Genomic DNA, 26,449 nt, shown 5'->3' with positions numbered 1-26,449 from the left:
TGGTGAGCCCCAGAACACACCTGTCTCCTCCCAGTGCTGGGGTGACCAACATTTGCCGCCACCACCACCTGGCTCTTGCCGTGGGTGCTAGGGTTTGAACTCAGGTCCTCACACTTGCACAGGCGCTGTTTCCTAAGCTGCTGTGTGACCTCGGGAGGACAAACTCTTCTTTGGGTTCAGTGGTCATCACACCCCGTCAGCCCCTCCCCCACAGGCAGCATCAAAGACAAGCCCACACTGAGGTCGGACGAATCTTCCTTTAATACAAAGTCGGTTTATCTACATACAGGGGCAGAGCCCGCTGCTTCTGCCCAAAAAACGGCACGGACAGAGCTGACCCGCTCTACACTTGCTCCAGGGGGTCCGATGCCCCAAAGTGTCCCGCAGGCCTGGGGATCAGGCCCTCCTTTCAGGGCACGGAGGCCACAAGTGGACAAGGATGCTCCTGGTGGCCAGGGCCTGACCTGTGTCCTTGATGGCCTGTCCCTGCAGTCTGGCCCAAGTGCCCCCCAGCTTCACCCTCTGTATCTGATATGTCTGAAGATTGATTAAAAAAAAAATAAAGAGGGAAAAGAAGAACTAAGAGTGTGCCACTCTCACAGGGACAAGGGACACCTCAGGCTCAGTCCCACACTCGCACATAACCACCACACGACAAGCTGTGAAAAAATAAGCCTCCCACGGAGGCGCACAGGGTGATCTTGTTTGTTTTTCAAAGTTTGACTGGCACGATTTTGTTTCTTCTTTAAAAAATGAGGAAAAAAAATATACACTATAAAAAAAAAAAGAAATAAAGAAAATGTCGCCAACAGGCAGATGGGGGAGCACTGGCGTAGAGCTCGGCCAGGGGAGCAGTGTCTGCACCCCTCTTCGCTCTGCACCCCACCCCCCTCCCTGGAACCTCGTTCGGAATCAGAAGGGAATGAGGGAGTGTGCCGAGTTCGGAAGGCAGTGGCCAGCAGCACTGGTCCCGAGAAGCTGGGCCTCCTCATGCCCTGCGGGGCCTGGGTCACATCCGGGAACGTGGCGCAGGGTCTGGCATTGGGCAGGGCCCATGGCTTATGTTGCATAATGATCAAAGCTGCCCAGGTATTCCAGCGCCGCCTGGAAGCAGAACTGGTACTCGTCCTGTAGGGCAGAGGGGAAACTGAGGCACCAGCGACCTGGGGTTCCCAAGGAGAAGCAGCCTCATCCAAGGTTCCTTGGCCTGTGTTGTGGATTATTGTTTTAACTATGTGAAGGTGTGTTCCATTTGTTTCTGCCGCCTTTGTTTAATTATGTAAAGATGTGTTACTGTTTCACCTTGCCTGTCTAAGGCACCTGGCTGGTCTAATGAAAAGCTGAAAGGCCAATAGCTGGGCAGGAGAGATAGGTGGAGCTGGCGGGCAGACACAATAAGTAGGAGGAAGAATCTAGGTTCAGGGGAGAACAAAGGAGAAAGAGGGACATTCCTGGGGACAGAAGCCAGGCAGCCACCCAGACACAAGGCAGGGCTGAAGAGATGGCTTAGCAGTCAAGAGCACTGGCTGCTCTTCCAGAGGTCCTGAGTTCAATTCCCAGCAACCACAACTATCTGCAGTGGAATCTGCTACCCTCTTTGGCATAAAGTCATACATGCAAATAGAGCACTCATATACATAAAATAAACTAAATCTAAAAAAAAAAAAAGCCCAAGGCAAAACTAAGATGAAGAGAAACAGGTTAAGTTCCAAGAAACAAATATAAAATAAGGCCAAGCACTCATAACTAATATTAAGTCTCCGTGTCATGATCTGGGACCTGGCTGGGGGCTCTCCACCAATAAAATGCCTGGTATAGGCCTCAGTTTCCCCACCTATACACAAATATCCCTGGATTCAAGATCTGTGATCCAGAGGCAAAAATCTGGCCAACCCCAAACCTGCAGGGTGAAGAGAGCAGGAGGGACACCTAGGCTTGGCATGCAAGGACATCCCATACATAGCCCCGTACCTCCGTCTGCACCATGGCGGGCCTCTGGGTCCGAAGCACCTTCACCGTCTGGAAAATGTCCACCACGCCCTCGTAGCGCATCCGTTCCAGCACAATGCTCAGGGTGATGAACACTCCTGTCCTGCCCACTCCAGCACTGCAGAGGGAGGGGTGTGCAGTCACATGGGCTTTGGCCTCCCCGGGCCCTTCCCCCTCCCCCTGCCTGAGCCCATGTGACGCTCACCTGCAGTGCACCGAGATGGGCCCATCCTGACCGAACTGCTCCTTGGTCTTGTGCACTTGGCCGATGAAGTCGATAAAGCCTTCACCTGACTTGGGTGCACCCTGCTCTGGCCAGTCCGTGAACTGGAACTGTCGAACGGTCCGGGACTGGCCATCCTGGGACGGGGACAGTCTGGTCACAAACCCCTTTCACCATCTAATACTGTCTTCCACATGGACAATGTGATCATTGCCATGAGTGACTTCACCATCCAACATCCAAGATGTTACGGTGGCCCACACAGCACAACACAGCACAACCCCCAAAGCTGCTGGTAATCACCAAAATCCACCATACCTCCCAACAGTGCCAAGCTGCTCCCACCACCTCCTGGAGACCTTTCCTGAACATGCCCGGCTACTGCCTACCTCACCCTGGACTTGGTGGCTTTTGTTCTACCTGAGTGTCTGTCCTCAGCTACTCAAGGCTCTCAGCCTGGCTGCCACTACTTCCTCCAGGCCCCATCCTGTCACCCACGCTCTCCAGACATGGGTTGGGGCTGTATTCCCTCCCCCATGCGTCCCTCTCCTGACATGGTCCGAGGGCTGGTCAGTGACCAGCAAGCCCCATTTGCCCATTCTCCTGCCTCAGGGGCCACAGGGCTGAACTTTCGACCCGGGCGCTGTAGATTCAAAACCAAGTCATCATGTACTTTACCCTCCCAGCTGCCCCAGCCTCTCCAGTGCCACCACTTACCCGGGCATCTGTGACCTTGAACTCACGAAGAATGTACTGCGGCATGTTGTACTCTGCCATAGGGTCCACCACGAAGTACTGGTAGCGGGCAGAGCGTTCAGCCGGCCAGTACTGGTGGCATTTCTCCTGTGAGGCAGAGGGCAGGTCAGTGCCATGGGCCTGCATGTGACCTCCCTGTGGGGCCTAGTGCACACTCACCCTGCCCATCTCTCGGAGCTTGGTGAGCATTACGACGATTGTGGAGTTGTTTTCCCACAGCGCACGCCAAAAGTCCTCCGTGGTCTCTGCCAGCGGCCCTTGTGTCGCAATGTAGGCTTTCTGCTGCCTGGGGGTGAGGCAAGCATGGGTCAGGGCCATGTTGCCTCGAACCTATCCCGCTGAGCCCCTCAGCTTCCAGGTGAAATTCAAACCCCTCGGGACACTGCAAGACACACGTCCTCCATCCACTCTCCAAAGCCATCAGATACTCAGCTGGGCAGGTAGTTTTCCGACCCCAGCCAGAACTCACATATATGAATAATCTGAGAAGTTACGTGTGTATACATGCAGAGACCAAGAGAGGGTATGATCTCCCAGCAACCAGAGTTACAGCTTGCGCAGTGCCATGGGTGCTGGAGACCAGAGACGGGTGGGCCATCTACAGGAGCAGCCAGTGCGCTAACTACTGAGCCACCTCTCAGCCCCAGATCAGACTTTAATTTCGGCTCAGTGTCACTGAGGGGACTCTTGGGTTCTAACTCTCTTGATGACAAGGCCAGGCAAGGTGCCACAGAGGAGGCTTGGTGGGCAGAGTTTGCTGTATAAGGACCCGAGTTCAATCCCTGGTGCTGGAGATGTGGTGACTGAACAGCTCTGGGGGGTCGCAGCTCAGCCAGTGTGGCATCTGAGTGAGAACAGCCCCACAGGCTCAGGTCCCTAAATAGGTAGAACTACTGGAGAAGGATCAGGAGGGGTCACTTAGGTGGGCTTTGAGGGTTCAGAGGCCCAGTTCTCTCTTTCTGCCTCTAAGATATCAGACTGACACTCCCCCTCCCCCGCCCCGCCCCAATCCTGAGCCCAGGATAAACTCTTCTGTAGGTTGCCCTGTCATCTCATCACAGTAATAGGACAGTAACTAAGGCAGACAGTCAAACATCCTTGGCAAGTTTAAGACCAGTGAGACACCCTGGTTCATTAAACACGATGAAACACACATGAATACACACACGCATGCACTTTCCCCAACCAAACAACAGAAAATAAAAGCCAGGTGGCACAGGCTGAGGATGGAGGCCCCTGAAGCAGGGCCAAGTAACCTGTAGCCATCGATGAAGCTGGCATTAATGTAGTCAGAGCCTTCGACGCCACGGATGGGCTGCAGGCAGACTCGTGAGCTCTCATATGGCAGGATGTTCACCAGGCGGTTCTTAAACTTGTTGCAAGGCAGGCTGGCGGTGATGAAGCGTGAAGTGTGTGCCTTGGAGCTGGCGAGCCTCTGTGGGGACAAGAGGCAGACCGTCAGGGCAAAGGTGGGAGAGGTACAGGGAGAGCCCGCCATGTTAATTTTAGTGATTAAGTAAATGTGGAAGCCAGGCGTTGGTGGCGCATGCCTTTAATCCCAGCACTTGGGAGGCAGAGGCAGAGGCAGGCGGATCTCTGTGAGTTCAAGGCCAGCCTGGTCTAGAAGAGCTAGTTCCAGAACAGTCTCCAAAGCCACAGAGAAACCCTGTCTCAAAAAACAAAAAACAAAACAACAACAACAACAAAAAAGTACATGTGGAGGTCAGAGGACAACTTGTGGGCATCAGTTCTCTCACCCACCCGCAGGTCCCGGGGCTCAAGTGCAGGCTGCCAGGCCTGGTCTACATGTGCTCACCTTGAACTCCAGCTCCATGCCGGTGACGTGCTCTCCCGGCTCCACCTGGGCCAGCTTCTGGATGTAGGTGTAGAGGCTGCGTGCGGGGACCTCGGTGTTGCCACAGCCCACGGCCTCCAGCAGCGCCTCATGGATGAAGCTGTACTGATCTTCCGTCTGCACCATGTAGTTGCGCTGAGACCGCATGAGAGTCACGTGTCCATACACATCCACCGTCTTCTCCGTCTTGATGCGCTCCAGCATGGCGTCTATGACTATGAAGCAGCCAGTGCGGCCCACGCCCGCGCTGTGGGGACAGACACCACAGTCAGGACACAGGACGGGGAGACAAAGATGGGAGGGGGACAAGCTGGGCAAGGAGACAAGAAGGGATGGCGCTGTGCACACCTGCAGTGGACCACGACGGGACCCGCGTCAGGCGGGTTGCAGGTCTTGACTCTGCGCAGGAATGCCAGGAAGGGTGTGGGGTATTCAGGTACCCCGTGGTCTGGCCAGGCTGTGAACTGGAAATGGCGCACCTCACGCTTCTCACTGGAGCCATTCTAGGGACCAGAGGGACAGCATCCTGTCACTGTGGGCTGAATGCTCCCCAGAACACCTTCGTCCACACTTCTCTGATTTAGGAACACAAGGTGTCAACCACTGCACCCACATTGCTCCGACCACAGCCTGGGATCACTCTGCTCCCCTCCTATATCTTCCTTCTGTCACCTAAAAATGAACCAGCCCTGTGCTCATTCTAGGAGTCACCCATCCTGCTCCCAGGCCCGCAGCTCCCCCAAGCATGGCCCTCTCGGCTGCCCCTTCCCTCAGAGTCAAAGCAAGCCCATGTCCTCCCTGCAGCTCAGCCCTGCCTGCCCTTGCCCGCCCCTGCCCACCCCCTCCTTCCCGCCTCATTCCTCCAATGCTGGGCTCCATCCTGAATCAGGCCTGGGATGCCCAGACCTCCTGCAGCCCCTTTCATGACACAATGGCTGCCTATTCCTTTCCGTGTTGCACCAACAGTCACGCCCATTACACAGTGGAAGGACGCTTGTGGCTTGTGTGACGGGTGGCCCAGGTCAGCAAGCTTACATGTGTGACTGAGCTCACAGGGCTCCTTCCTGCCATATGGCCACTCAACTGTGTGGCAGGTAGTGTCGTGGGCCCTAGGCACCTTCCCCCCAACAAACAGCAATGGATTGCACCATGTCAGAATCGCTGGACTGAACAGATTCAGCTACACACCAAGAGCAGCCATCATTGAAGATGTGCACAGATAGATGACTGTGTTCCTCCCCATCAAGACAGGACTCTTGGGTAGCAGAACCTGATCAGTTCAGAAGAAGGCGAGACCACGTTACAGACCCAGCTAAGGATGGCTGGCACAGCAGACACTGCACGTGGTGGCCCAGGGTGCGCCATACTGCTAAGCCAGGGATCTGGGTGGGCCTTGTCCCACTGTGGCTGCTCACAACGGGGCTATCCATTGCTCAAGTGGGCTTGTCAGGAGTGTTGTCAGCCTGGGACACACATCTTCCTGCCTGCCTAACACTTCCCCTACCCAGGCCACACCTTGTGTAAGGAAAAGGTCCTGACGCAGAAAGTGGCCAACTCCATGGTATCCAGCAGGGTGACCTGGATGAAGCCGTAAGTCTCTGTACCTCGGTTAGGCCAATACTGGTCACATTTGATCTGTGTCAAGATGAGGGGAAGGTGAGTTAGGAATGCCGGCCAGTACCTTGGGAGCCCCGGGGCAGGCACTGGGCCACGCCCTGCTGTGGTACCTCACCCGTGATTTTTCCTCCAGCCGCGTCATCATGACCACAGTGGCCGACCGCTGTTCCCACACCATCCGCCAGAAGTCTCCAAAGGTCTCGGGCAGGGGCCCCTGTGTGGCGATGTATGCGTTCTGCCGACGGTAGCCATCCACATAGTTGGCATTGATGTAATCACTACCCATGATGCCTGCAGCCGGGCAAGGTGCCAGGGACAGCTTTGTAGGGGCTGCCCAACTCACTCTCTGACCACCCAATACACACTCTGTGACTACTGTGGGGATGGCCTTCTGTGGCTCTGCTACACCGGCACTGCAGCCACCTGGGGCTGTATCTTTCTCTACTGGGCCCACTGTAGCCGTCAGTCACTCCAGTTCACCATGCACCCGTCACTACAGCACCCCTCCCCCAAACCATGACAACCCAGCACAGAGGCTGACACAGGCCAGGTGCCCAGGCAGAGCCCACCACACATGTGCAGCCTCCCCCCACACCTTCAAGAGGCTGCAAGATGACACGAGAATGGTCATAGGCGATGACATTGGCGTAGCGGTTCTTCGGCTTGTTGGCCTCCAGGTTCGAATGTTCCCAGGTGAACTGCTGCCCAGGGTCGATAGACTACAGGGGAAGGGCAGGCTCAGGCTTGGCAGGGTCAGGGGCTGGATCAAGGGGCTGAGGACATCAGGTGCGGTGACCCCTGCAGTGACCCAGCTCACCTCATACTCCTGTGAGAGCTTGAGGCTGTCGTTGGCTTTGAGTCTCTCCATGTGCTCAGCCATGTCTGCGATGGGGATGGGCGGGTGGCTGAGCATACCTGCCAGGAGATGAGTGGGTCGTGGGGTCAGTGGGTGCAGGCCCAGTGGGCACAGGGGCTGTGGTTAGAGGAGGTGACAGGTGGATAAGACTGGGGTGGTGCCCCTGCTGCCCAACTCGAGGATGAGGCCTGTGCTGCCCTGTGACAGATGAAAAAGCCGATGTGGCTGGTGCAGCTCAGAAACATGGCGCCCTGGGTGCTGCCCTTCCCGAGACCAGAGGGGCCAAGAGGCCCTCCCAACGGGTGCAGTGCATGTTATACGCATATGTGAGGGCTCTCCCCAGCTGTCCCGTTTTCTATGTGTCCTGAAGGTGTCTCACACCTTGGTGTGCAAATCCATCGGACCCCAACCTGTACCCCAGGCTCCAACAGTATCAGCCAGGAGACTATAGGGTGGTGGGCACCCACCAGCTGTTGAGACCCCGAGACAACCCTCAATTCCTTCATGGCTGCCTGTCATTCAGCTGTGTGTGGTCTTAACGGCCAGTGTAGAATGGACATGTGGACAGCTACCAGGACAGGGAAAGCAAAGGGGAAACAGATGAGAGGAAGCAGGGAACAGAGATGGGGACAACCCAAATGACAGCTCAGTTGCCAAGGAAACTGCTAAGGCCTGAGCCCACAGCGATGGCAAACAACAAAATGACCATGGGGAGGGGGCAACCATGGCAGTGGCTGCCTGTGGGGATTCATGGCGACAAGGGGCCAAAGCTCTTCTTTCAGCTTTAGTTCTGAGATCTCAAAGACTCAGGCTCATTTGGCCATGTACCTCCTCCCTCACACCGACCTGGCAGGAGGTCCCTATGGAGAAGGGACTCGGGGGATGGTGGATACCAAGGGCCAGGAGTTTTCGGGACGGCAAGCTATCTGTTAAATTCTGGGGATTCTTACTAGAAGGTGAATGTCTGCTATGAGCTGGTTCAGAACTGGACCTTAGGGTGACATGAGACTCTGGATGATCGGAAGAACACAGCAGACATCAGTTAGACTCAAACTCAAAACTCTTGCTGGCTGCAGCTAGTGTGTGTGTGTGTGGTGTGTGTGTGTGTGTGTGTGTGTGTGTGTGTGAGAGAGAGAGAGAGAGAGAGAGAGAGAGAGAGAGAGAGAGAGAGAGAGAGAGAGAGAGAGAAAGAAAGAGGGAGAGAGGGAGAGACACACACACACAGAAAAAGAGAAAGAGGGTCTCAGAGAGGGAGAGGGAGGGAGGGAGGGAGGGAGGGAGGGAGAGAGAGAGAGAGAGAGAACGCATGCATATAACAGGTGACACACAAGTCCCAGAGTGCACTGCAGGGCAGTGGCAGTCAGTTAAATATGAGGCTGTCTACTTGGTGAGACGCAGCTGATAGTGGGACCTGGCGAAGTCTGCAGCCACAGGGGAAGCTCAGGGCATGACAGGTGTGTGAATATCTCCCAAGTCCAGTGTGGAAAATGTCCAGGATGACCCTTGACCCCACCTGAGGGCTGTTATGGTACTGGGGGGTGGGGTAGTGGTACAAACCACTGCCCCCCTGCCTGGTCTGTTTTGTTTCTTTTGACTTTTTTTGGCTGCCACAGAACTAGCCTCGCTTGGCGATCAGGGCCCAACTTGTTCAGGGGTTGCAGGAGGCCCTGGCACAGCACCCCACACGCTAGGCACCTCTGGCCCCAGGATCAGTGCATACCTGGCGTCTGGAAGTTGATGCGTCGCATTTCCACAGGGTCCTTGGGGTGATGGGGGGCGAGGTCAGCGTTGTTCAGCAAGCATTTGGTGCGGGGCTCAGAGTCCTTGCGTTTACTTGGAGGAGAATGAGGGGGACAGATGACCCCGTGTCAGCACCACCCCAAAGCAGTGTGCACACTCAGGGACATGTACTCAAGGAAGGGAAGAGGCCATTTACACTGAACCCTAATTTTATGGAGCCTTGATCCCTTGATCCTCAGCCTAGCTGAGCCAATTCTAGACGGAGCCTCAATCCCAGATGAAGCCCGAGTCTAGCTGGGGCCCAAATCAGGACTGAGCTCTGATCCTAGGCCCTTACCACGAACCCAACTCCACCCACCATCATCCTCCTGCCTCAGACCAGTTCTCACCTGTCGGGTTTGCTGTCCGAAGGCCGAATGCAGGTGAGAGAAGAAAACATCCAGTGAGATCATGCAGGCTAGACAGCGCCCCATCTATGACTAGGGTAGCTTCGACCCCGCTGACCCCCAGTATCTGGCAAGTGGGGCTTGCCACTCATGTCTGGACCCCACTCAGAGGAGGCTCACCATGGCTTTCTCTGGGGAGGGTGTGGCAGTCCCTCACCTGAGCAGCTACACACCCCACACCCCTCACCTTGCCTTTGCAGTGCCCCACCCCATCCCCTGCTGCAGTGCTCACTTCTTGTACAACAGGATGGCAATCACAATGCAGATGATGAAGACCACAGCCAGCACGGGCCCAATCACCCAGATGAGGCCTTCCTCGCCATCCACGATGGGCTGGGGGTCCGGGTTGTCCAGCTGGAAGGGGTCTGAGAAGGGACTGGCTGCAAATGTCTGCAGGAGAGCGGCCGGGGAGGGGCTGCCATCAGAGCTGGCCACAAGCTGATGCCTGACCCTGCCCTGACCCCCGAGGGTCTTATGCCTCCCGACTCCCTCTGCTGCTGCAACTCTCAAGGGTTCTCTGCTTCTTTGGAGCACACGGATGATAGGATACCTTTTCTACTGTGCTCCTACCCATCCTTCAAAGCACCCTCTAAAGGATGAGCACTTGGGACGCACTAAGAGGTAGGTCCCCCTTGTCCCTCAGCTTAGTGGGGTGACTGGAGCAAGCCACAGGTCCTCTGTGCCTCCATTTCCACACCTCCTTCCAGTTTGGTAGAAAGGTCAAACTGGGATGTGGGCAGACATCATGAAGGACTTACAGGCTCATTCTTCTGCAACACAGCAAGCACAAAAAGGACGTAGCGGTGGCCTGGCTCTAAGCCACGGTTGTCAAAACCGCCATATTGCTTCTGGTTCCCAGGATGGAACACAGCCGGCAGGATGGAGAAGCGGGCGGCAATGTAGGGCCGGGGTACCTCCAGCTGGCGAGAGTGGCGCAGGCTGCGCCTCTGCAGCCGGGAGATGTCCTGGATGAGCTGTGGAGACAGCAGCACAGCAGCTCAGAGCTCCTGGGATAATAGGCACCACTGCCTGGCTGTGTGCAGGCCTGGGGCGGCGGCAGGGGGTGGGGGGCGTGTCCACTGGCCTCACCTCCTCCAGATCCATGTCCTCGGGACTACCTAGGAGTATTGGGAACTGACCGCCACGAGATTTTCGCAGTGGTACCATCACAATGAAGTAGTTCCTGTGGAGGGAGCTTCAATGGCACCCGTTCCCAACCCACACAACACCCATGACTCCACATCCTGGTTCTTGCCTTCTGCTAACTTCACAGTGTTCTAGCTCTTAAACTCCTGAGTATCCCTCAAAGCCCAGGTTTCCGTCCCACATACTCTTTTTTGTTTGTTTGTTTTTTTGGAGACAGGGTTTCTCTGTGGCTTTGGAGGCTGTCCTGGAACTAGCTCTTGTAGACCAGGTTGGTCTCGAACTCACAGAGATCCGCCTGCCTCTGCCTCCCGAGTGCTGGGATTAAAGGCGTGTGACACCACCGCCCAGCGCCCACATACTCTTATACTCTTTTTCCCCCTGCTCCCAGGCAGCACCTCTAGTTCATCACTGGGGACTCCTAGTTAGGTCCCCCACCAACCTGGAAGCACAGCAAATCCTCACAGAGGTTCTAAGGTTGCCCAGAAAAGGGTCAGCTTTTGTGGGGACAGTCTGATGGGGAAGGCTCATGTGACCCTTATCTCAGTAAGTGAGGATATGGAGGCACAGAGACAGTGTGTGGCCTGACTTAGTCACACAGTGGACTGACAGCTAAGGGAACAAACAGGGTCACAGGGAAAGTGTGGGCGTACTGCACGGTCACAGGGCTCTGGCCGTCGGGCAGGTAGACCACGATGAAGCCGTCATTGTCAGGCTTGGGGGCAACACTAGGTTTGCCACTGAGCATGTTGAAGGCGGTCCTGGCGGTGACAGTCTGCTGCAGGCCGCCCAGGCTGCTGCCACGGTTGGTGAGCACGAAGTTATAGAAGGTGTGTGGCTTGAGGTGAGTGATCAGCTTCTTGGTGGTACGGCCATCCACATCCAGTGTGAGCCCATTGTACTGGATCTGTGGATGGGGATGGCTCAACTGGGGTGTCTCAGAGCCTGTGGACCCCAGATAAGCTCAGAACAAGCTCTGGATGCCTGTCCTTATGACTGACCTTGACCAAGCCCCAGTCCCAGGCTGAGCATCAATATCCTCCCAATCCTGACTGAACCGCAGTCCTAGACTGAACTTCAGGTCCAACTAACTAAGCCTTGATCCCTGGTCAACCTTCAACCTCAACTAACCCTGAAGCCAGTCTGAGAACCAATCCAATTGTTTCAGACAGTCCCTGATGCTAAGCCCCAAGCCTGGCTGGGCCTCAACCCCACACAAAATCCTGGCTGAAGGCAGAACCCCTGACTGAGTACCAGTCTGGATTGAGCAACCCGAGGTGAGTCCCATTGCTGAGTGAGCCTCGATCCCAGGCAGAGGCCCAACATTGACTGATCCTCGTCAGTCTCAAACCCGCCCGCTTGGGTCCCAGACTCTTCCTTGACCCCAAACTGAGCATCAATCTTAAACTAAATGGTGGTTCCTAACTAATCCTGGATAGAGTAGAGTGTCACTGAATCCCGACCTCGGTTGGCCTTGACTGCTGATGCCAGCCTGAGCCTGGATGTCTCTGTGGCCCGCTGTGGCTGTGGTACCTTATAAGGAGTGGGCGAGTTGTAGTTGTCAGGAAACTCCCAGCTCAGCAGCACGGACGTCTTCATGATCATCTTCACCTTGAAGTTCTTGGGGGAGACTGCAGGTGGCGGCAAGCGGGGGCGGGGGGAAGAGAGAGAAGAGAGGCCGAGTGAGCGCCGGGCGCGGGCCGAGGGGCGCATGGGGCGGCCCCTGTCGTCCCTGTGGTCCGCTGTGCCCTCGGCCTTCCTGCCTGGCCCGGCCCTGCCTGCCCTGTCCCCAGTGCCTGCTGCTGCAGAGACGGCGCTGCTGCGGAGAGAAGCGGGAGGGGCGTGGCCTCCAGGGGCGTGGCCGCCGAGCCGCATCCCACCTGTGCCGACCGGAGCCTCGGGCGCCTGGGCTGAGTCCGCGGAGGCCAAGACTTACCTGCGGGGAGGGATGGGCCGGGGCCCGGGCGGCGCCTACCTGGGTCCCGCGCGAGCCTGTAGCGCAGCGGGGGTGAGAAGGGGCCCGGGCCGCGGCGCGTGTGCGCGCGCACGCGCAGCTCGTAGGCCGTCTCCGGCCGCAGCCCCTGCAGCGTGAGCGCCGTCTCGGCCCCTGGCTCGGCCGCGGCCGCCAGCTCCGTCTCGGTCGCGGGCCCCAGGGCGCCGGCCTCCCGCACAGACACCGTGTACTTGACGATGGCGCCGTTGCGCTCGGCGGGCACGGGCGGCAGCCAGCGCAGCAGCACGGAGCCTGCGGACGCATTGCCCGCAGCGCCCAGGATCTGTGGGAAGCCTCGCGGGGCGTCTTCGGGGATACTCAGTGTCGCCGCCGCCTCCTCGCCCAGCCCCGCGCGGCCGCGCGCCGCCAGCCGGAACACGTAGGTGGCGCCCTTGTGTGCAGGCGCTGCGAACCGCCGCTCCCACGCCGCTAACTCCAGCGTGGCCGGGGCCGCATCTTCACGCCCAAACTGCAGGCGGTAGCCGAGCACAGGGTCCTCAGCCGCGTCCGCGGGGGGCTCCCAGCGCGCCAGCAGGCTGCCCTCGGGGGTCTGCTGCACCGACAGGGTGGGGCGGCCCAGCACTGCGGAGAGAAGGTCAGCTGCCCCGCGGCTAGAGCCAGCCCCCAGCCTCAGCGGCAGCCATTCAGCACCTCCACCCCGACCACGCCCCCAGCCCTTAAGGTCTAAGTAGTTTTTTCTTTTCTTTCTTTCTTTCTTTCTTTCTTTCTTTCTTTCTTTCTTTCTTTCTTTCTTTCTTTTTTCTTTTTTTTCTTTTTTTTGGTTTTTCGAGACAGGGTTTCCCTGTGTCTTTGGAGGCTGTCCTGGAACTCGATCTTGTAGACCGGGCTGTTCTTTTTCTTTTCTTTTTTTTTTTTTTAAGTTTTTTCTTAAGGCCTAGTTTTAAAGATGCATTTTAGGAAGGACTTCTTTCAAGCAAAGGCTTGGATTCCAGGGTGGGGCACAAGGGCATCTTTTTGTTTGTTTTGGTTTTGGTTTTTCGAGACAGGGTTTCTCTGTGGCTTTGGAGGCTGTCCTGGAACTAGATCTTGTAGACCAGGCTGGTCTCGAACTCAGAGATCCACCTGCCTCTGCCTCCCGAGTGCTGGGATTAAAGACCCACCAACGCCCGGCATGAGGGCATCTTTTGAGCACCCTTTTAGCACTTGAAGCCCAACTCCCACGTTCCAGCAGAGAGACAGCCAAATGAATAGTGACCAGGGCAGAGCTGGACAGTGGTTAGCAGTATCTGGAACCTGGAACCTCTGGGTAACCCTTGCCTTTCCTCTTTTGGGCCCATCTGCCTGGTGTATCTTTAAACTACATAGGCTTGAGAATCACGGGAACTGCTCTGGGCCTTGTGGAGCATGCAGTGGGTGGTCTCCTACCTGCTCCCTTGGTCACCACCACCTTTGGCTTGCTGCGAGCGCCATCGCCTTTCATGGTGTATGCGGCTACTGTGATAGAGTAAGCGGTCTCAGGCTGTAGGTTGGTGATCACCATTTCCTGTAGGTGTGGATGGGGGTGGTGTCAGCAACAGGGCAGGCTCTGCCCACCCTCTCCCCTGAGATAACGATGAGACAGACGCTCTAGTCCACAGGCAGGCATGCTGAGGAGGGCAGGCACAGGCCACAGCATGCAGTGTCTACACTCTTAACAACACACATCTTGGGCCCTGCTGTCACCACCAGGTCCCCAGCACCCATTCTCATGGCAGCAGCCACCAGAGTACTGTGAGCAGTCATCTCTCTGCCCAAGGCCCTCCAGGGCCTCCCTCTTCTGTGGAGTCAGTTAAGGCCTCCCTACAGCCCACCAGGCCCTGCTCCCCACCCCCTCTTGCTCCCTCAGCTCCAACCACAGGGCATCCCAGGCCCCGTCCCGCACCAGGGCCTCTGCATGGCTTGGCCTCCCTCCAAGACCACTGAATTACCAGAGATGCCCACAACCAACTTGAGAAATACGTTATGCTATCTGGAATTTTGAAGGCCATTTATGAAACGCAGCTAAGATGCAAGCTGCAGACTTAGAATCAACACTGAGAAGGCCGAAGTGGCTGGCTCCACGTGGAGGTGCAGGCCTACGGTTCCAGCCAACTCTGGAGTCTGAGGTGGAGCACTGGTGGTGGGGAGGCCAGGGCAGGCTATACAGTGAGGTCTGTGTCAGACACAACTCCCCAGTGGCAAGCCTCACCCTTGCCCCCATGTGGACCACTCAGTGCTTGGGGCTTTCCCCTATACAGGTGACAGTGTGATGCCACGCTGGGGTGCAGTTTGTTCACACTGCTCCTCAGATAACGGGTGTTCAAGCACGTTGGGTCCTGTTGCCCTCGGACACACCCTCTTTCTGAGGACTCGGGGGAGCCTTGGCCACCGTCCCATCCTGGGTCCACATCTACTCAGAAGTGGTGACTGACTAGCATGTCTTGCATACAACCTGTGCTCATGCGCGGTGTGCACCCTTGCAGGCAGGCAGAAGCACATAGGCACACAGCAAGCCTGGAGCGCAGGAGTGGGGAAGGGGACAGAAACACAGGCAGGATAGAGGGCCTCCCCTGCTGGGCCCCAGTCAGACCAGTGGCAACTTTAGACCTTGTCTCCTGTCAACAGGACTGAGAGCAGCCCAGAGACAGGCAGTGCCTTGCCTGAGGACACACAGCAACCCCATTCTGCTCTGGAGCCACCTCTGACCACTCTGGTGTGCCAGCGTGGCAGCTGTCCTTCCCCACCCTGGGTCCATCAGAAGCAACAGAGGGCATGTGGGGGACACAGGGGAGGAGACCTCGTGACCACAGGCGTGCAGACTGCACAGTGAGGGCAACAGGATGGCCTGGCAGACTACTTACATATTCGGCAGTGTCGTCCATCTCCCACTGAGCGGGAGGCGGTGGCAGGGGAGAGAGGAGGGACGTGAGAGGGGGGCCAGCAGGAGAGTGAGTAGCAGAGAGGAGACAGTGCCCAGGCGCCCCTGCCACCCCAGCCATGCCCGCCCACCTGGGCATCTGCCAGCATGATGTCCTTGATGCGCGGTGGCCCACGGGCCTCGGCGCCTTCCATGCGCACATAGTGGACCTGGTAGCCGCGGATCTGCCCGTGCTGCCGGCCGGGCGTGGGCGAGCGCCACAGCACTCGGATGGCCGTGGCGTTGAGCGCCTCCGCCTCCACCTTCCGCGGGGGCGCGCTGGGCACTGGCGGGCAGGAGGGGGGCGGCGGGGCTGTTACCAGGGCGCCAGGCCCTGCCCCGGACCAGGGTACTGGGCAGCTGCTGGCCCGGGAGGGAATGGCCCCCTCCAACCCCTACGTTCCCAGGACTTGCTGCTGTACCACACAACGACCAACCGACCAACCAAGGTACCCTCTCCAAAGCCCATTTTTTAGCACGTTTGCCTCTCTGAACTGATACACATCTCTGGGGTCCACAAATGGGAGACCTGGACAATGGAATCTGTGATCCCAGGTGATTACAAAGCTGGGACACACTAGGTAGTCGGTCCAAACTCATCGGCCTCTGGTCTGCTAGGCTAGGATCGGTTTTTTCCAGCTTGTCATCAGATCCAAACCCTCCCCACGCTGGGCATTGACAGCATTTCACACGACGATCTCGGCTCCTAGCGTGTAGCTCCTGTAACTCACACTAGCTTTTCCCACTTGAAGCTACCAGGCCTCTTTTAACAGGCCATTGTGGGTGCATGTGTTGGAGGTGGCCGCCTGCCTCCAGGCAGGCTGACGCAGGGCCACCGAGAGTCTAAAACTCGGGTGAAGGAGGCCACCGTGGTGGCGCACCCTGGGATGGAAGGCCACCTGTGGCAAGGCCCTCCGAGGTGCGGCTCACTCCTGTTTGCCTGGCTCCTGCTCTGACCCCAGCCCGTGGGCGGGTGCAGCCCTGGGTCCGGCCAGGGCTGGTGCTTACCGTCTTCGTCGGTGCGGACGACCACGGGCGAGCTCTCGGGCCCTGGTCCCACCTCTGTGTAAGCCACGGCGGTGACACGGTACTCCGTCCATTTCTCCAAAGCTTCCAGAAGGATCTGAGTGGTGGTCGGGGGTATGTTGTTCACCTCCTTGGGGTCCGGGTCCTCTGAGCCCAGCGGTCGGTAGCGGACGCTGTAGCCCACCAGGGCCCCGTTGTGAGTTTCTGGCGGTGGCGGGCGCCAACTTACCAATATGGCCGTGGAGCGCAAGCTGGTGCACTTAACGTCTTGAGGGGGGGCTGACGGTTCTATTGGGGAGAGCGTGGGGGCGGGGAGGTGGGATGGGCGGGGAGGGCAGGGACAGAAGATGGGAAAGAGAAAATAAAAAGATGATAACAAAACAGAACGAACCAAAGAGAAATCGAACCCAAAAGAAGCGGGTGTCAATCAAAGGTGAGATGGGCGGGTGGGCGGGTCTGGGAGGGCTGGCCAAGAACTGCTGGACTAGCTTTGGGAAGGTGACTGCCAGGTGCACAGTAGGTCTCCTGCGTGAAATAAGGGTGGTGGTGAGGGCTCTGGCCACTGGGCTCCTCTATGTGCTTGAGACCTACTGTGTGTTATCAGAGACCTACTGTGTGTTATGAAAATAATACAGGCTTCATGAAATAGAGAAAGCAACTATTGAGCACCTATTTTGTCTGGCACCATGACAAAGGAAACCACAATAGAAGAACCACATACTAAGGACCTACTGTGTGCCACAGACTTCACAGAATAAGAAAATCGTTTTCCAGACTCCTACTATGTGCTTGGCACCATAAGGGGAATCATACTAAGCACCTACTGTTTGCTGGGACACTTGCCATATCCTTCAGAGAATGGCAGAAGCCTATTTCTTGCATACCTACTATGGGCCAAGCACATGCCAAGACTCCATATAATAATATACACAGGAATGTACTTAGCCATATACCTGCTGTGTGCTAGGCACCATGAGAAGGACTGCAATTGAAACTCTTAAGAACTGGCTACCTATTATGTGCCAGGCATCCCACAAGGACTTCAAAGAATGGGAGCAAAATCATCTACAGCCTCCATACCTACTGTGCACTGGGTACCATGCCAAGTGGGGAGAAGCCCTACATACAGGTACATATTATGTGCAAGCTGTTTGACAAGGGCTTCATAGACTAAGACAAAGGCACGTGCTATTGAAGTCCTACTATATGCTGGGTAATTGTCAAGGGGATTAGCAACCAGATTAACTGGGTCCTGCTATGCTCAAGGTATCACACCAAGGAGTTTTAGACAACAGCAGATTTACTTATTCCCTGAATATCTACTACATGCCTTGCATGGTGCTGAAGTATTTTGGGGTTAAAAAAATACAATGGCTAAATATTCTGGTTCATCTATTTACTGAACATTTGAGCCCTAGGAACATCCCAACAGCCAACTCCAGACACCACTATCCTCTTGGACCTACTCAAAAACGGGTGTCTTGAACACCTAATGTGTGCCTGTTTGCATGCCAGGTGTTTTACAAAGTAATAATCAAAGTGCTGAACATATCCTATAAGACACCTACTGTGTGCTGGGCACTAGGCCAAGTCCCTGAATACTGAACATCCACTGTGTGCCAGAACACCAGGCTAACAGGTTGTAAGCACTTACCTATATGCTAGGCATTTATGTTACTGGCTATATCAGAAAGCCAGATTGTAAAAGCTAAATCACCTACTGTGTACCCTATGTACCATTACTGTGCTAGGGACTCTACTGAAAAAGTCCTAAACTTTAAACACCTACTGTGTGGTAGGCACTGGACTATGGACTCTATAGAGTATCAAGAACCTTACATATTAAGCACATACTATGTGCCAGACCCTAGGTTAACAATTCCTGCACAATAAACATCCACTGTGAAGGGCATTAAGCTATACATGCCAAATCTACAATGTGCCAGGCACTGGGCTAGTAGTACCCATACATTAAACACTTACTGTATGCTAGGCACTGACTGGGCTAATAGTGACCACACATTAAATACCTACTATGTGCTGGGTATTACACCAGGGTCTTTAGTGAAAAACAAGAACAACCTCCACTTATTAAATACCTACTATGTGGGCAACAGACTAACAGCTCCCACATATTAAACACCCACTGTATGCCAGACACTGGAGTAACTGTCTCCATATATGAAGTGCCTATTATGTGTCAGGCACTGGGCTATTACACACTGTGAAACATTAAGAGCTCTCATCTATTAGGTGCCAACCGTGTGTCAGGTACTATTAGGAGCTTTAGCTTAAGCACCTATGGTGTGACAGTCCATGTTGTAGGTACTTTATTAAATCGAGTTCTAGCCTTCACATATGAAGCACCTACTGTGTGTCAGGTGCCATAATCTGACACTTGGCAGGCACTGCACTGAGCCATCCCTGAGCTGCACAATTCCTTTCCAGACCAACAAGGTACAGATATAAGCATCCACTGTGTGTCAAACACCAACCTAACTTCCTTACAGCAACTGAGTGTTTACTGAAGATGAAGAGGCTTGCAGAACTGGCAGAGCCCTATATGCTAGAGACCTACTGTGCACCCAGCATCAGATGTAGCTTGTCTCCAATGGCTGATGGCTTTCATTTATGATTATGTTCTGATCTGTATTTAAACTTCAAATAACCCTTAAAGAGCACCTACTATATGTTGGACAGGACATCAGGACTCATAAGAGCATGCCTACTGTGTACATCAAGGGCCCTGGTGAACATGTATAGCCCTACCATGGGCCAGAGGCTAGCCTGTGGAAATTACTGACAATATATGCTATGCACCTACTGTGCATCCAGCACCCAATATCCTTTTGAGGCTTGAAATGCGTCCTGGCACAGGCTCTCTGTGGCCTTGTCTGCTGGGCATGGGGGAGGCTCCTACACAGGACCCACGGCCCCTCAGCCATTACCCCTGAGCCCCGCCTCAGGCCACAGATAGAAAAACCCAGCTTCAAAGCCTACTGGTCCCCAGCTGCTGGGATTGGCTGTACACCTTCTAGGTGCATTACGCATTAGCTCTGAATCCTCCTGCAAGCCCAGGGGCAGATCTCACTGTGCAGGCCGTGGAACAGCCTCAGCCATTCACACAGCACAGTTCCTACTCAGGCCTGGCTATCAGTTATGGTGGTCTGGCCTTGAGCTGGGGACCACAGACCTCAGTCTGTTCAGGTGGCAGACAGGCCTCCCTGGCTTGCTGGGCAGCTCACCTGCAGTACCCAAGTCTGACATCTAGTCAGAGTGGCTGTGTGCACTCCCTGATCTTTTATTCTGGGACCTAGAATCAACTACAGCTTCATCCTCAAAGATGGCGGCTGCTGAGGGCCTGGGAGTGATCTCCAGCTGCCCTTCCTGAACCCTGGGCAGTAGCCATGCGATGGAGCGGGGCCCATTTCTTGACCAGTCACCCCAATCCAAAGTGCCCAGGGGTGGGAGGGAGTCAGGCAAGGGCGATGGAAACAAAATAAAGCCACTAGGGGATGGGCTGGAAGGGTGCTTCCGCTGCAAACGGGAGGAAGATAAAGTGATAAAAACCAAACCAAGATAATAAAATAAGAAGTGAGGGTGATGGTGGCAATGATGGAAAAAAATCATAAAAGAAAGACAGACAGACAGACAGACGCCTCGCAGAGACGCCTGGTCTTTACCTACCTTCCACTCCTTCAAGCGCTAACTTAACAGACTTTCTTACGAGAGGGAACGGCGCCGGCTACAAGGCTATGAGCTCTTGGTGGCCCATGGCCAGGAGAGCCACTCTGCAGCTCCCAGCTGGTGGGGGATGGCGGGGTCTGGGGACACCCGCAGTGGCTAGCAGGCAGACCTGCACCTACCCTTGACAGGGCCTAATGAGCCCAGAGCCCTGGGGACACGCCTGGCCCTGGGTCTTGGGGTGAGAAGTGGGGAGCCCGCTCCCCCACTCCCTGTCCTGGGCCGCCCTGGAACGCACATGACTGGGCCGAAGACGCTTTCTGGGTGACTTTGGAGGTCACGAACTTCACAATCCAGCCCAACCTGCATGGTGTCTCAGGAGGGGACATGTGCTGGGAGCTGGACAAGCATGTATAGTACGTCCAGTCGGAGTTGTTTTGAAGTCCTTCTGGGCCATGTATATGGCCCAGGGCAGGCAGGGGACACGCAGGGTGGGCCGTGTTTGTGAGTCGATTGAGACCGGCTGATACTCACCTGTGGGCCACCTCTACGGGCCGCTCGGTGGCCCCAGGCCACAGGCCACCCTCACTGACCTCCACCTGACAATCACCGCCTCAGAGCCACCTGGGGCTCAGTGCGGGAGGGGGGTTGGGGGATGGGCACAGGCTGGCAGGGGCACTGAGTCTCTGTGGTCCTTGCCTCAGAGAAACCCTGGCCCAAGTCTACATCACCCTTGAGGGACCCAAGACCCATGTGTACACACATGGGGAGAGAGGGCACCACACTGCAGATGCTTCTGGAACCACGTTTGGTGGCTACATATGACTGGCTGAGAGGGTTAGGGGAAGTGCAAGAAGCCACAGCGGCAGAGGCTATGCCAGCCAAGCTGAGCAGAGCAGGCAGGGTGTGAGGCAGCTCCAAGGGGCCGTGAGGGCTGAGCTGAGTGGTGGCAATGGCCGGTGGGGGCATTAAGGCCACCATGTGGCCCAGAGACAGCAACCTAGTAACAGATGACTCATCTGTGACAGGGGACCAGGCAGGCACAGCAAACTGCTTTAGGGACCAGGGACCCTGTATCAGGGGCCACACATGCCCTCCCCCCAACTGATATGGCTCCAAGCAACTGGGCCACTGGGGACCCTATCTCGAGGCTTGTAGAGATATGTCCCTTGTGAGGAGAGAAGAGCTGTCATCCTGGACTCTCAGGGATGACAGCCTTGGGGCCCTGTGGGGACAGGACTGGTCCCACACCCAGGGAGAGCAGGAAGGAACCAATGGCTGAGTGGCCATTCTGTGCTGGTCTCATCTCCATGGGGAGACCCACCCTGCTCTGGGGAAACTGAGGCACAGCAGGCAGACATGGCCAAGGCTGAGGCAGGCCAGGCGGGAGGCACCCCCCACCCCCACCCAGGGGCTCAGGCCAGGTCAGTGGCCACTGCACTCCCCCCTCCCCAAGGACAAGGCGCCAAGAGACACGTACTGGCCTGCAGCGTGCGCTGGCGCACAACCGCGGTGAAGGCGCCCAGGCCCTGTGGCGAGCGAGCCGCCAGCCGGAATGCATACTCCGTGTTGGGCTTGAGGTCCTCCACCACGAAGGCAGTGGTTGGGTCGAAGGTACGCCCCACCTGAGAATGGATGGGGTGGGAGCAGATGGAGGGACAGGGACAGAGACAGAGAGGAGGTGACAGTGGTGATGCAGGGAGACACAGAGTTCCACAAGAAGTGGGGAGACAGAGGGACAGGGACAGAGAGGTGACATGAGCAGAATGAAGACAAGGTGGGCAGAGAGAATGGACGGGACAGACAGAGAGGCGGAGGGGTGAGTAAGGAGCCAGAGCTGACCAGAGGCCATGGAGGCCTGTATGGCTCGCCCAACCCAGCTGTCCCCTCCCACCCACCCACCCAAGCCCAGGTACCTCTCGGCCTCGGTCACCCTCCCGGAAGAGCAGCTCATACTTAATGACACTCTCCTGCCTTGGTGCGCTCCAGGAGAGCCCAATGCTAGTCTCTGACTTGGCCTCTGCCCGAAGATTCATGGGCTGGCCAGGCACTGGGGGCGGGAGGGGAAGCAAAAATGAGGGTGGGACAAGGTGAGTTGCCACAGGCTACCGGACTTAACAAGGGAGCTCCAACCCCAAACCAGGCTCCTGACATTGCTGCCTGCACGGCTCAGGATGCTTTCAGAACCAACCACTTTTTGTATTCTCCTGGGAACACCTGTCCCCTGGAGTTACCTGTCCACCCTTCTCTTCCAGCAGGGAAGGACACTGCTTAGGATGTGCTGCCCTAATTACTGCAGGGAAAGGACAAATGGAAATTGCCTAGGGCTGGGCATTTATTTTTCACACATTCTTTTCTTTTAACGGGGTCTCACTGTGTAGTCCAGGTTGATCCGCCTGCCTCTGACACCCCCCCCCCGCCCCAGGGTTCAAGGTGTGTACCACTTACGTCTAGGAAGGGACACTAGAATGGCAGTGTGTGTGGGGTCTCCTCCCCAGTGAGTGTGGGGGAGGGGGGCACCTGGCAGTCAAGAGATAAACAGATGAGCTAGCCTTCGGTAGGCCAGGCACTGGGACCCTGTCTTTTTTTTTTTTAAAGATTTATTTATTATGTGTACAGTGTTCTGCATGCATGTATGCCTGTACATCAGAAGAGGGCACCAGATCTCATTACAGATGCTTGAAAGGCATGTGGTTGCTGGGAATTGAACTCGGGGACCCTGTCTTTTTGTCTCTGGCACAAAACCCATGGTAGACTGGCATGTGGGGACCTACGCCCAGACCTCACCTCCCTGTTGTGTCTTGACCTGGATGGGGTCTGACAGCGGCCCGTCGCCCACTGAGGTAAAGGCAAGCACGCGTACGGTGTAGGTCTCGTCCTCCAGCAGGCTGCCCACGGTGGTCAGCAGGCTGTCATCCACATTGTGCTTCTGCCAGTTGCCCACCGGGTGCTCGGGCTCCATGGTGTAGTAGACACGGTAGCCACGGATCAGGCCATTGGGCTCCACTGGCTCCTCCCACTGCACGATCATGGTGGTGGCACTGAGCATGCGTGCCTGAACGTTCCTGGGAGCGCTGGCTGGTGCCTGCTCGCCTGTGCGGGTCACCACTGACTCGCTGGGGGGACCCTGGCCGATGGAGTTAACAGCCGACACCCAGATCTCATACTCGGAATTGGGGCTCAGGCCGCCGATGCTGTAACGTGTGGTGGTGATGTCCTCTTTGATCTGATATGGCCCATCCTGGCTTTTGGACTTATACTCAATTACGTAGTAGGACACGGGGTCGGGGTTGCCTGAGTCCCATGTGACGGTGATACTGGTGGCGGTGTTCTCCGTCACCACGGGAGTCCCAGGGGCTTTGGGGAGAGCTGCAGGAGGGAGGTAGGATGACTCAAGACCACACACCCACCTAAGGCTCAGTCTCCTCAGCAAATCCACAAGCCCACCGATCTCATCTCATCATTCAGATTTTCAAAGCTTTAAAATAAAGCTTTATTAGTACATAACTATGACACTGGCAATGACTGGCTTTCACACTACCATGTCAGAGAAGAGTGGACACAGAAGTTAAGGTAAGGCTTAAAAATACTTACTTCAAAAAATAAAATCATAGGACCTTAGGTATCTCAGGCTAGCCTTGACCTCACTATGTAGCGAGTATGGCTTTGCACTGGCCCTCCTGTCCCACCTCCTGAGTGCTGGGATAACAGGCATGGGCCACCAGGACAGTATTTGCAAGCAGCTGTGGTGGAGCTCATCTGTTATCTTGGGACTTGAGAGGCTGAGGCAGGAGGATGCCAATTTGAGACTAGCCTGGGTTACACAGTAAGGCCCTGTCCTGCCCCCAGTCTGCGAAAACAGAAGACATTTACAGAGGAGCAGTATCTTCCCCTAGGAGCCTTCTGTGTAGCCCTGGACTGGCTCTCTCTGTGGTTCATGCTTTCAGTCACATAGGGCTTCCTGAGTTCCACTCCACACTTGCAACACTGTCCCTAAATAGGTGTGGCTCCCACCTTCCTCCTACCTGTGGCTCACACCGTGACACCCACAACCCTGTCATTTCCATCTGTTTTCCTGTCAGCTGGGGTTTTACACCCAGCTGTTATACCTCAAACACCACAAGGTCTGTCGGTTACACATTTAAGCTTCAGCACAACCAACGGGCCAGCAGTGACTGAGGCTCGCTGTGCACTGGCCCAGTGTTTGAATTCAACTCTACCCTACAGCCTCACAGTTATCAAAGATGAGATATAAGTAAATGTGAGGCTACTTCAAAACACTTCATGTCATCTAAGTAAGGGGAGGGCCAGGGCTCATTGAGCCCTCAAGCTTGGTGTTGGATTCTCACTCAAGCCACCAGGGATCTTCAGTCCCCTCCCCTGAGCCTCAGGGCTTTGGCACAGGCTTCCCTCAGCCCAGTGACTGAACCATCTGTTTAACTTTTAGACTTCCCACCAAACCAACCCCCTTCTCAGACTTGACCCTGACAGGAAATGGAGAGCTCCATCCTGGGTTCTCAATGCTTGCTGTGCAGCCCTAGCTGGCTTCAAGTCCCCTGATCCTCCTGCCTCAGTTCCAAAGTCCGTGGTCATCCCCAGCATCTGTCCCACACCCTCTAGCCAGTTACACCTGCTGCTTCTCAGCTCTGCCCATGCTGGTGTCAGGGTCAGGGCTGTGTCACGTCCACCCCGCCCCCACTGTGGACCTGACTTACATTTTACAGTGATCTGAGCCACAGCCTCAATCACACCCAGGCTGGACATGGCCACACACGTATAGTTGGCTGAGTCCTTGACATCCGTGAGTTCCAGAACATTCCGACCCACAGGCATGTCATCCTCAGGCGTCAGGTCCTCGGCCCCCTGCATCCACTTCACATAGGGCATGGGCGAGCCCACGGCCACACAAGTGATATTCACGTTCCCACCGGGCATGATCTCGTGGCTCATGGGGAGGATGGAGAAGCGGGGGGCCACACGGCGGACTGGGGAGGCAGGCGGCGGTTTTGGCAGTGGGGAAAGGACAGGAAGAGGAGGGAAGAGAAAAAGGGGGGGAAAGGGTAGAAAGCCATTTAAATATAAACAGGGCCATTACAGTCCCCACGTCACTCATTCCCCCAAATGAAAACAGAACAACAACAAAAAAAAACTAAACCAAACAAATTATAAAAACAAATTCCAACACAAAGGAAACTTCAAAGGTAGGAACTTCACAAACAATATAGATCTACCGAGAGTGAGACACGAAGCGTTATCTCATAGCAACAGGGTTTCCCGGACCAGCAGTTGCTGATCGCAGCACGGAAGTACACACAAAAATTTATCGGCAGTTTCTCATCTTTGTGGAGAGATGTGGCTCCAGTGAGAGGCCCCCTGTGAGGCCTCCCCAGAAGAGGCAACTACCATGGAAGGTTCTATAATTTTCTGATGCTGAGTGCTGGGGTTGGAGACACACAATGGGGTTGCAGGGATGTGGCTTGCCACCCTCCTGAGAAATGAGGACAGAACCTGAACATAGAAGGTTAGGAGCCTGGGAGGTGAGAGGACCAGGGAACTCCATGGCCTCCTGATCTGATCTCCCAAGGGAAAGATGAGAAAAATGCTAATGAAATTTTTGTGGTTTTGGGGTGTTAGAAACCCTCCTAAAGCTTGAAGCTTCTGCCGGATTGGACAAGTTTCCATCAATAGATGCAGCTCTCAAAAATCACAAACATCATGCAGAAGAGAGAGAGAGAGACAGAGAGAGAAAGAGAGAGGGGGGAGGGAGGGGAGAGGTGATGATGATGAAAGGGGAGTATGGATCTCAGGATAGTGGGGGCAGCAGAGATGAGGGGAGGGGAGAGGAGAGGAGAGAAGGAGAAAGAGAGAAAGAGAGCAGGAGAATGGGGACAGGGACAGAGACAGAGGGGAGGACCTGCTTCAGTGCTGCACGGTACACTCTAGCAGATGTGACACGATGCGACTGGCCACATTGCCACATCAGCCCTGGCAGAGCCATAAACAGGATGTTTAATAGTAACTCATCATTGAGAATTCTTAACAGTAAGGAGCCAATGAGCTGGAACGTTAGGCACAGGGGCATGTTCACTGCGTTCCTTAGAGGGTGGGGATGGATGCCACCTTCTTCGGGGGCCTCTTGGGCTCGGAAGGCAGCAGGACATTTCCAGGGCTCCGTTTTCGGAAGCTGGTAGGGCTCTGAGGTGAGAGTGGGACACTAAGGAGACC

The 26,449-nt window shown here is 55.7% G+C and overlaps 1 protein-coding gene across 10 annotated transcripts in view; it reads right to left on the bottom strand.

The window, feature by feature from the left end:
• Nucleotides 1–238: 238 nt before the first annotated feature.
• Nucleotides 239–26,449, bottom strand: part of Ptprs (protein tyrosine phosphatase receptor type S) — a 64,073-nt gene continuing 37,862 nt past the window's right edge. For 3 of the 10 annotated variants that reach the window (XM_035445958.1, XM_027416841.2, XM_027416840.1), the window contains 27 exons: nt 24,940–25,209; nt 23,012–23,593; nt 22,141–22,274; nt 21,705–21,849; nt 16,523–16,828; nt 15,607–15,800; nt 14,005–14,122; nt 12,562–13,200; nt 12,159–12,256; nt 11,279–11,532; nt 10,572–10,665; nt 10,241–10,456; nt 9,715–9,872; nt 9,426–9,437; nt 9,017–9,129; nt 7,258–7,355; nt 7,036–7,159; nt 6,556–6,731; nt 6,339–6,458; nt 5,172–5,326; nt 4,785–5,070; nt 4,225–4,403; nt 3,128–3,254; nt 2,930–3,055; nt 2,195–2,349; nt 1,972–2,107; nt 239–1,128 (listed from right to left, as the gene is read on the bottom strand). In XM_035445958.1, coding sequence (XP_035301849.1) covers nt 1,060–1,128; nt 1,972–2,107; nt 2,195–2,349; nt 2,930–3,055; nt 3,128–3,254; nt 4,225–4,403; nt 4,785–5,070; nt 5,172–5,326; nt 6,339–6,458; nt 6,556–6,731; nt 7,036–7,159; nt 7,258–7,355; nt 9,017–9,129; nt 9,426–9,437; nt 9,715–9,872; nt 10,241–10,456; nt 10,572–10,665; nt 11,279–11,532; nt 12,159–12,256; nt 12,562–13,200; nt 14,005–14,122; nt 15,607–15,800; nt 16,523–16,828; nt 21,705–21,849; nt 22,141–22,274; nt 23,012–23,593; nt 24,940–25,209 — 5,084 coding nt within the window. In that variant the 3' untranslated portion in view covers nt 239–1,059. The remainder of the gene's footprint in view (nt 1,129–1,971; nt 2,108–2,194; nt 2,350–2,929; nt 3,056–3,127; nt 3,255–4,224; nt 4,404–4,784; nt 5,071–5,171; nt 5,327–6,338; nt 6,459–6,555; nt 6,732–7,035; nt 7,160–7,257; nt 7,356–9,016; nt 9,130–9,425; nt 9,438–9,714; nt 9,873–10,240; nt 10,457–10,571; nt 10,666–11,278; nt 11,533–12,158; nt 12,257–12,561; nt 13,201–14,004; nt 14,123–15,606; nt 15,801–16,522; nt 16,829–21,704; nt 21,850–22,140; nt 22,275–23,011; nt 23,594–24,939; nt 25,210–26,449) is intronic. The other 7 variants (XM_027416844.1, XM_027416845.1, XM_027416843.1 and 4 more) reach the window with 7 other exon arrangements.

The sequence above is a fragment of the Cricetulus griseus genome, chromosome 5 (assembly GCF_003668045.3).
Source record: "Cricetulus griseus strain 17A/GY chromosome 5, alternate assembly CriGri-PICRH-1.0, whole genome shotgun sequence".
In the NCBI taxonomy this organism is placed as follows: domain Eukaryota; kingdom Metazoa; phylum Chordata; class Mammalia; order Rodentia; family Cricetidae; genus Cricetulus; species Cricetulus griseus.
Note: the sequence above shows the minus strand (reverse complement) of the source record. Positions and strands in the feature narration are given on the sequence as shown.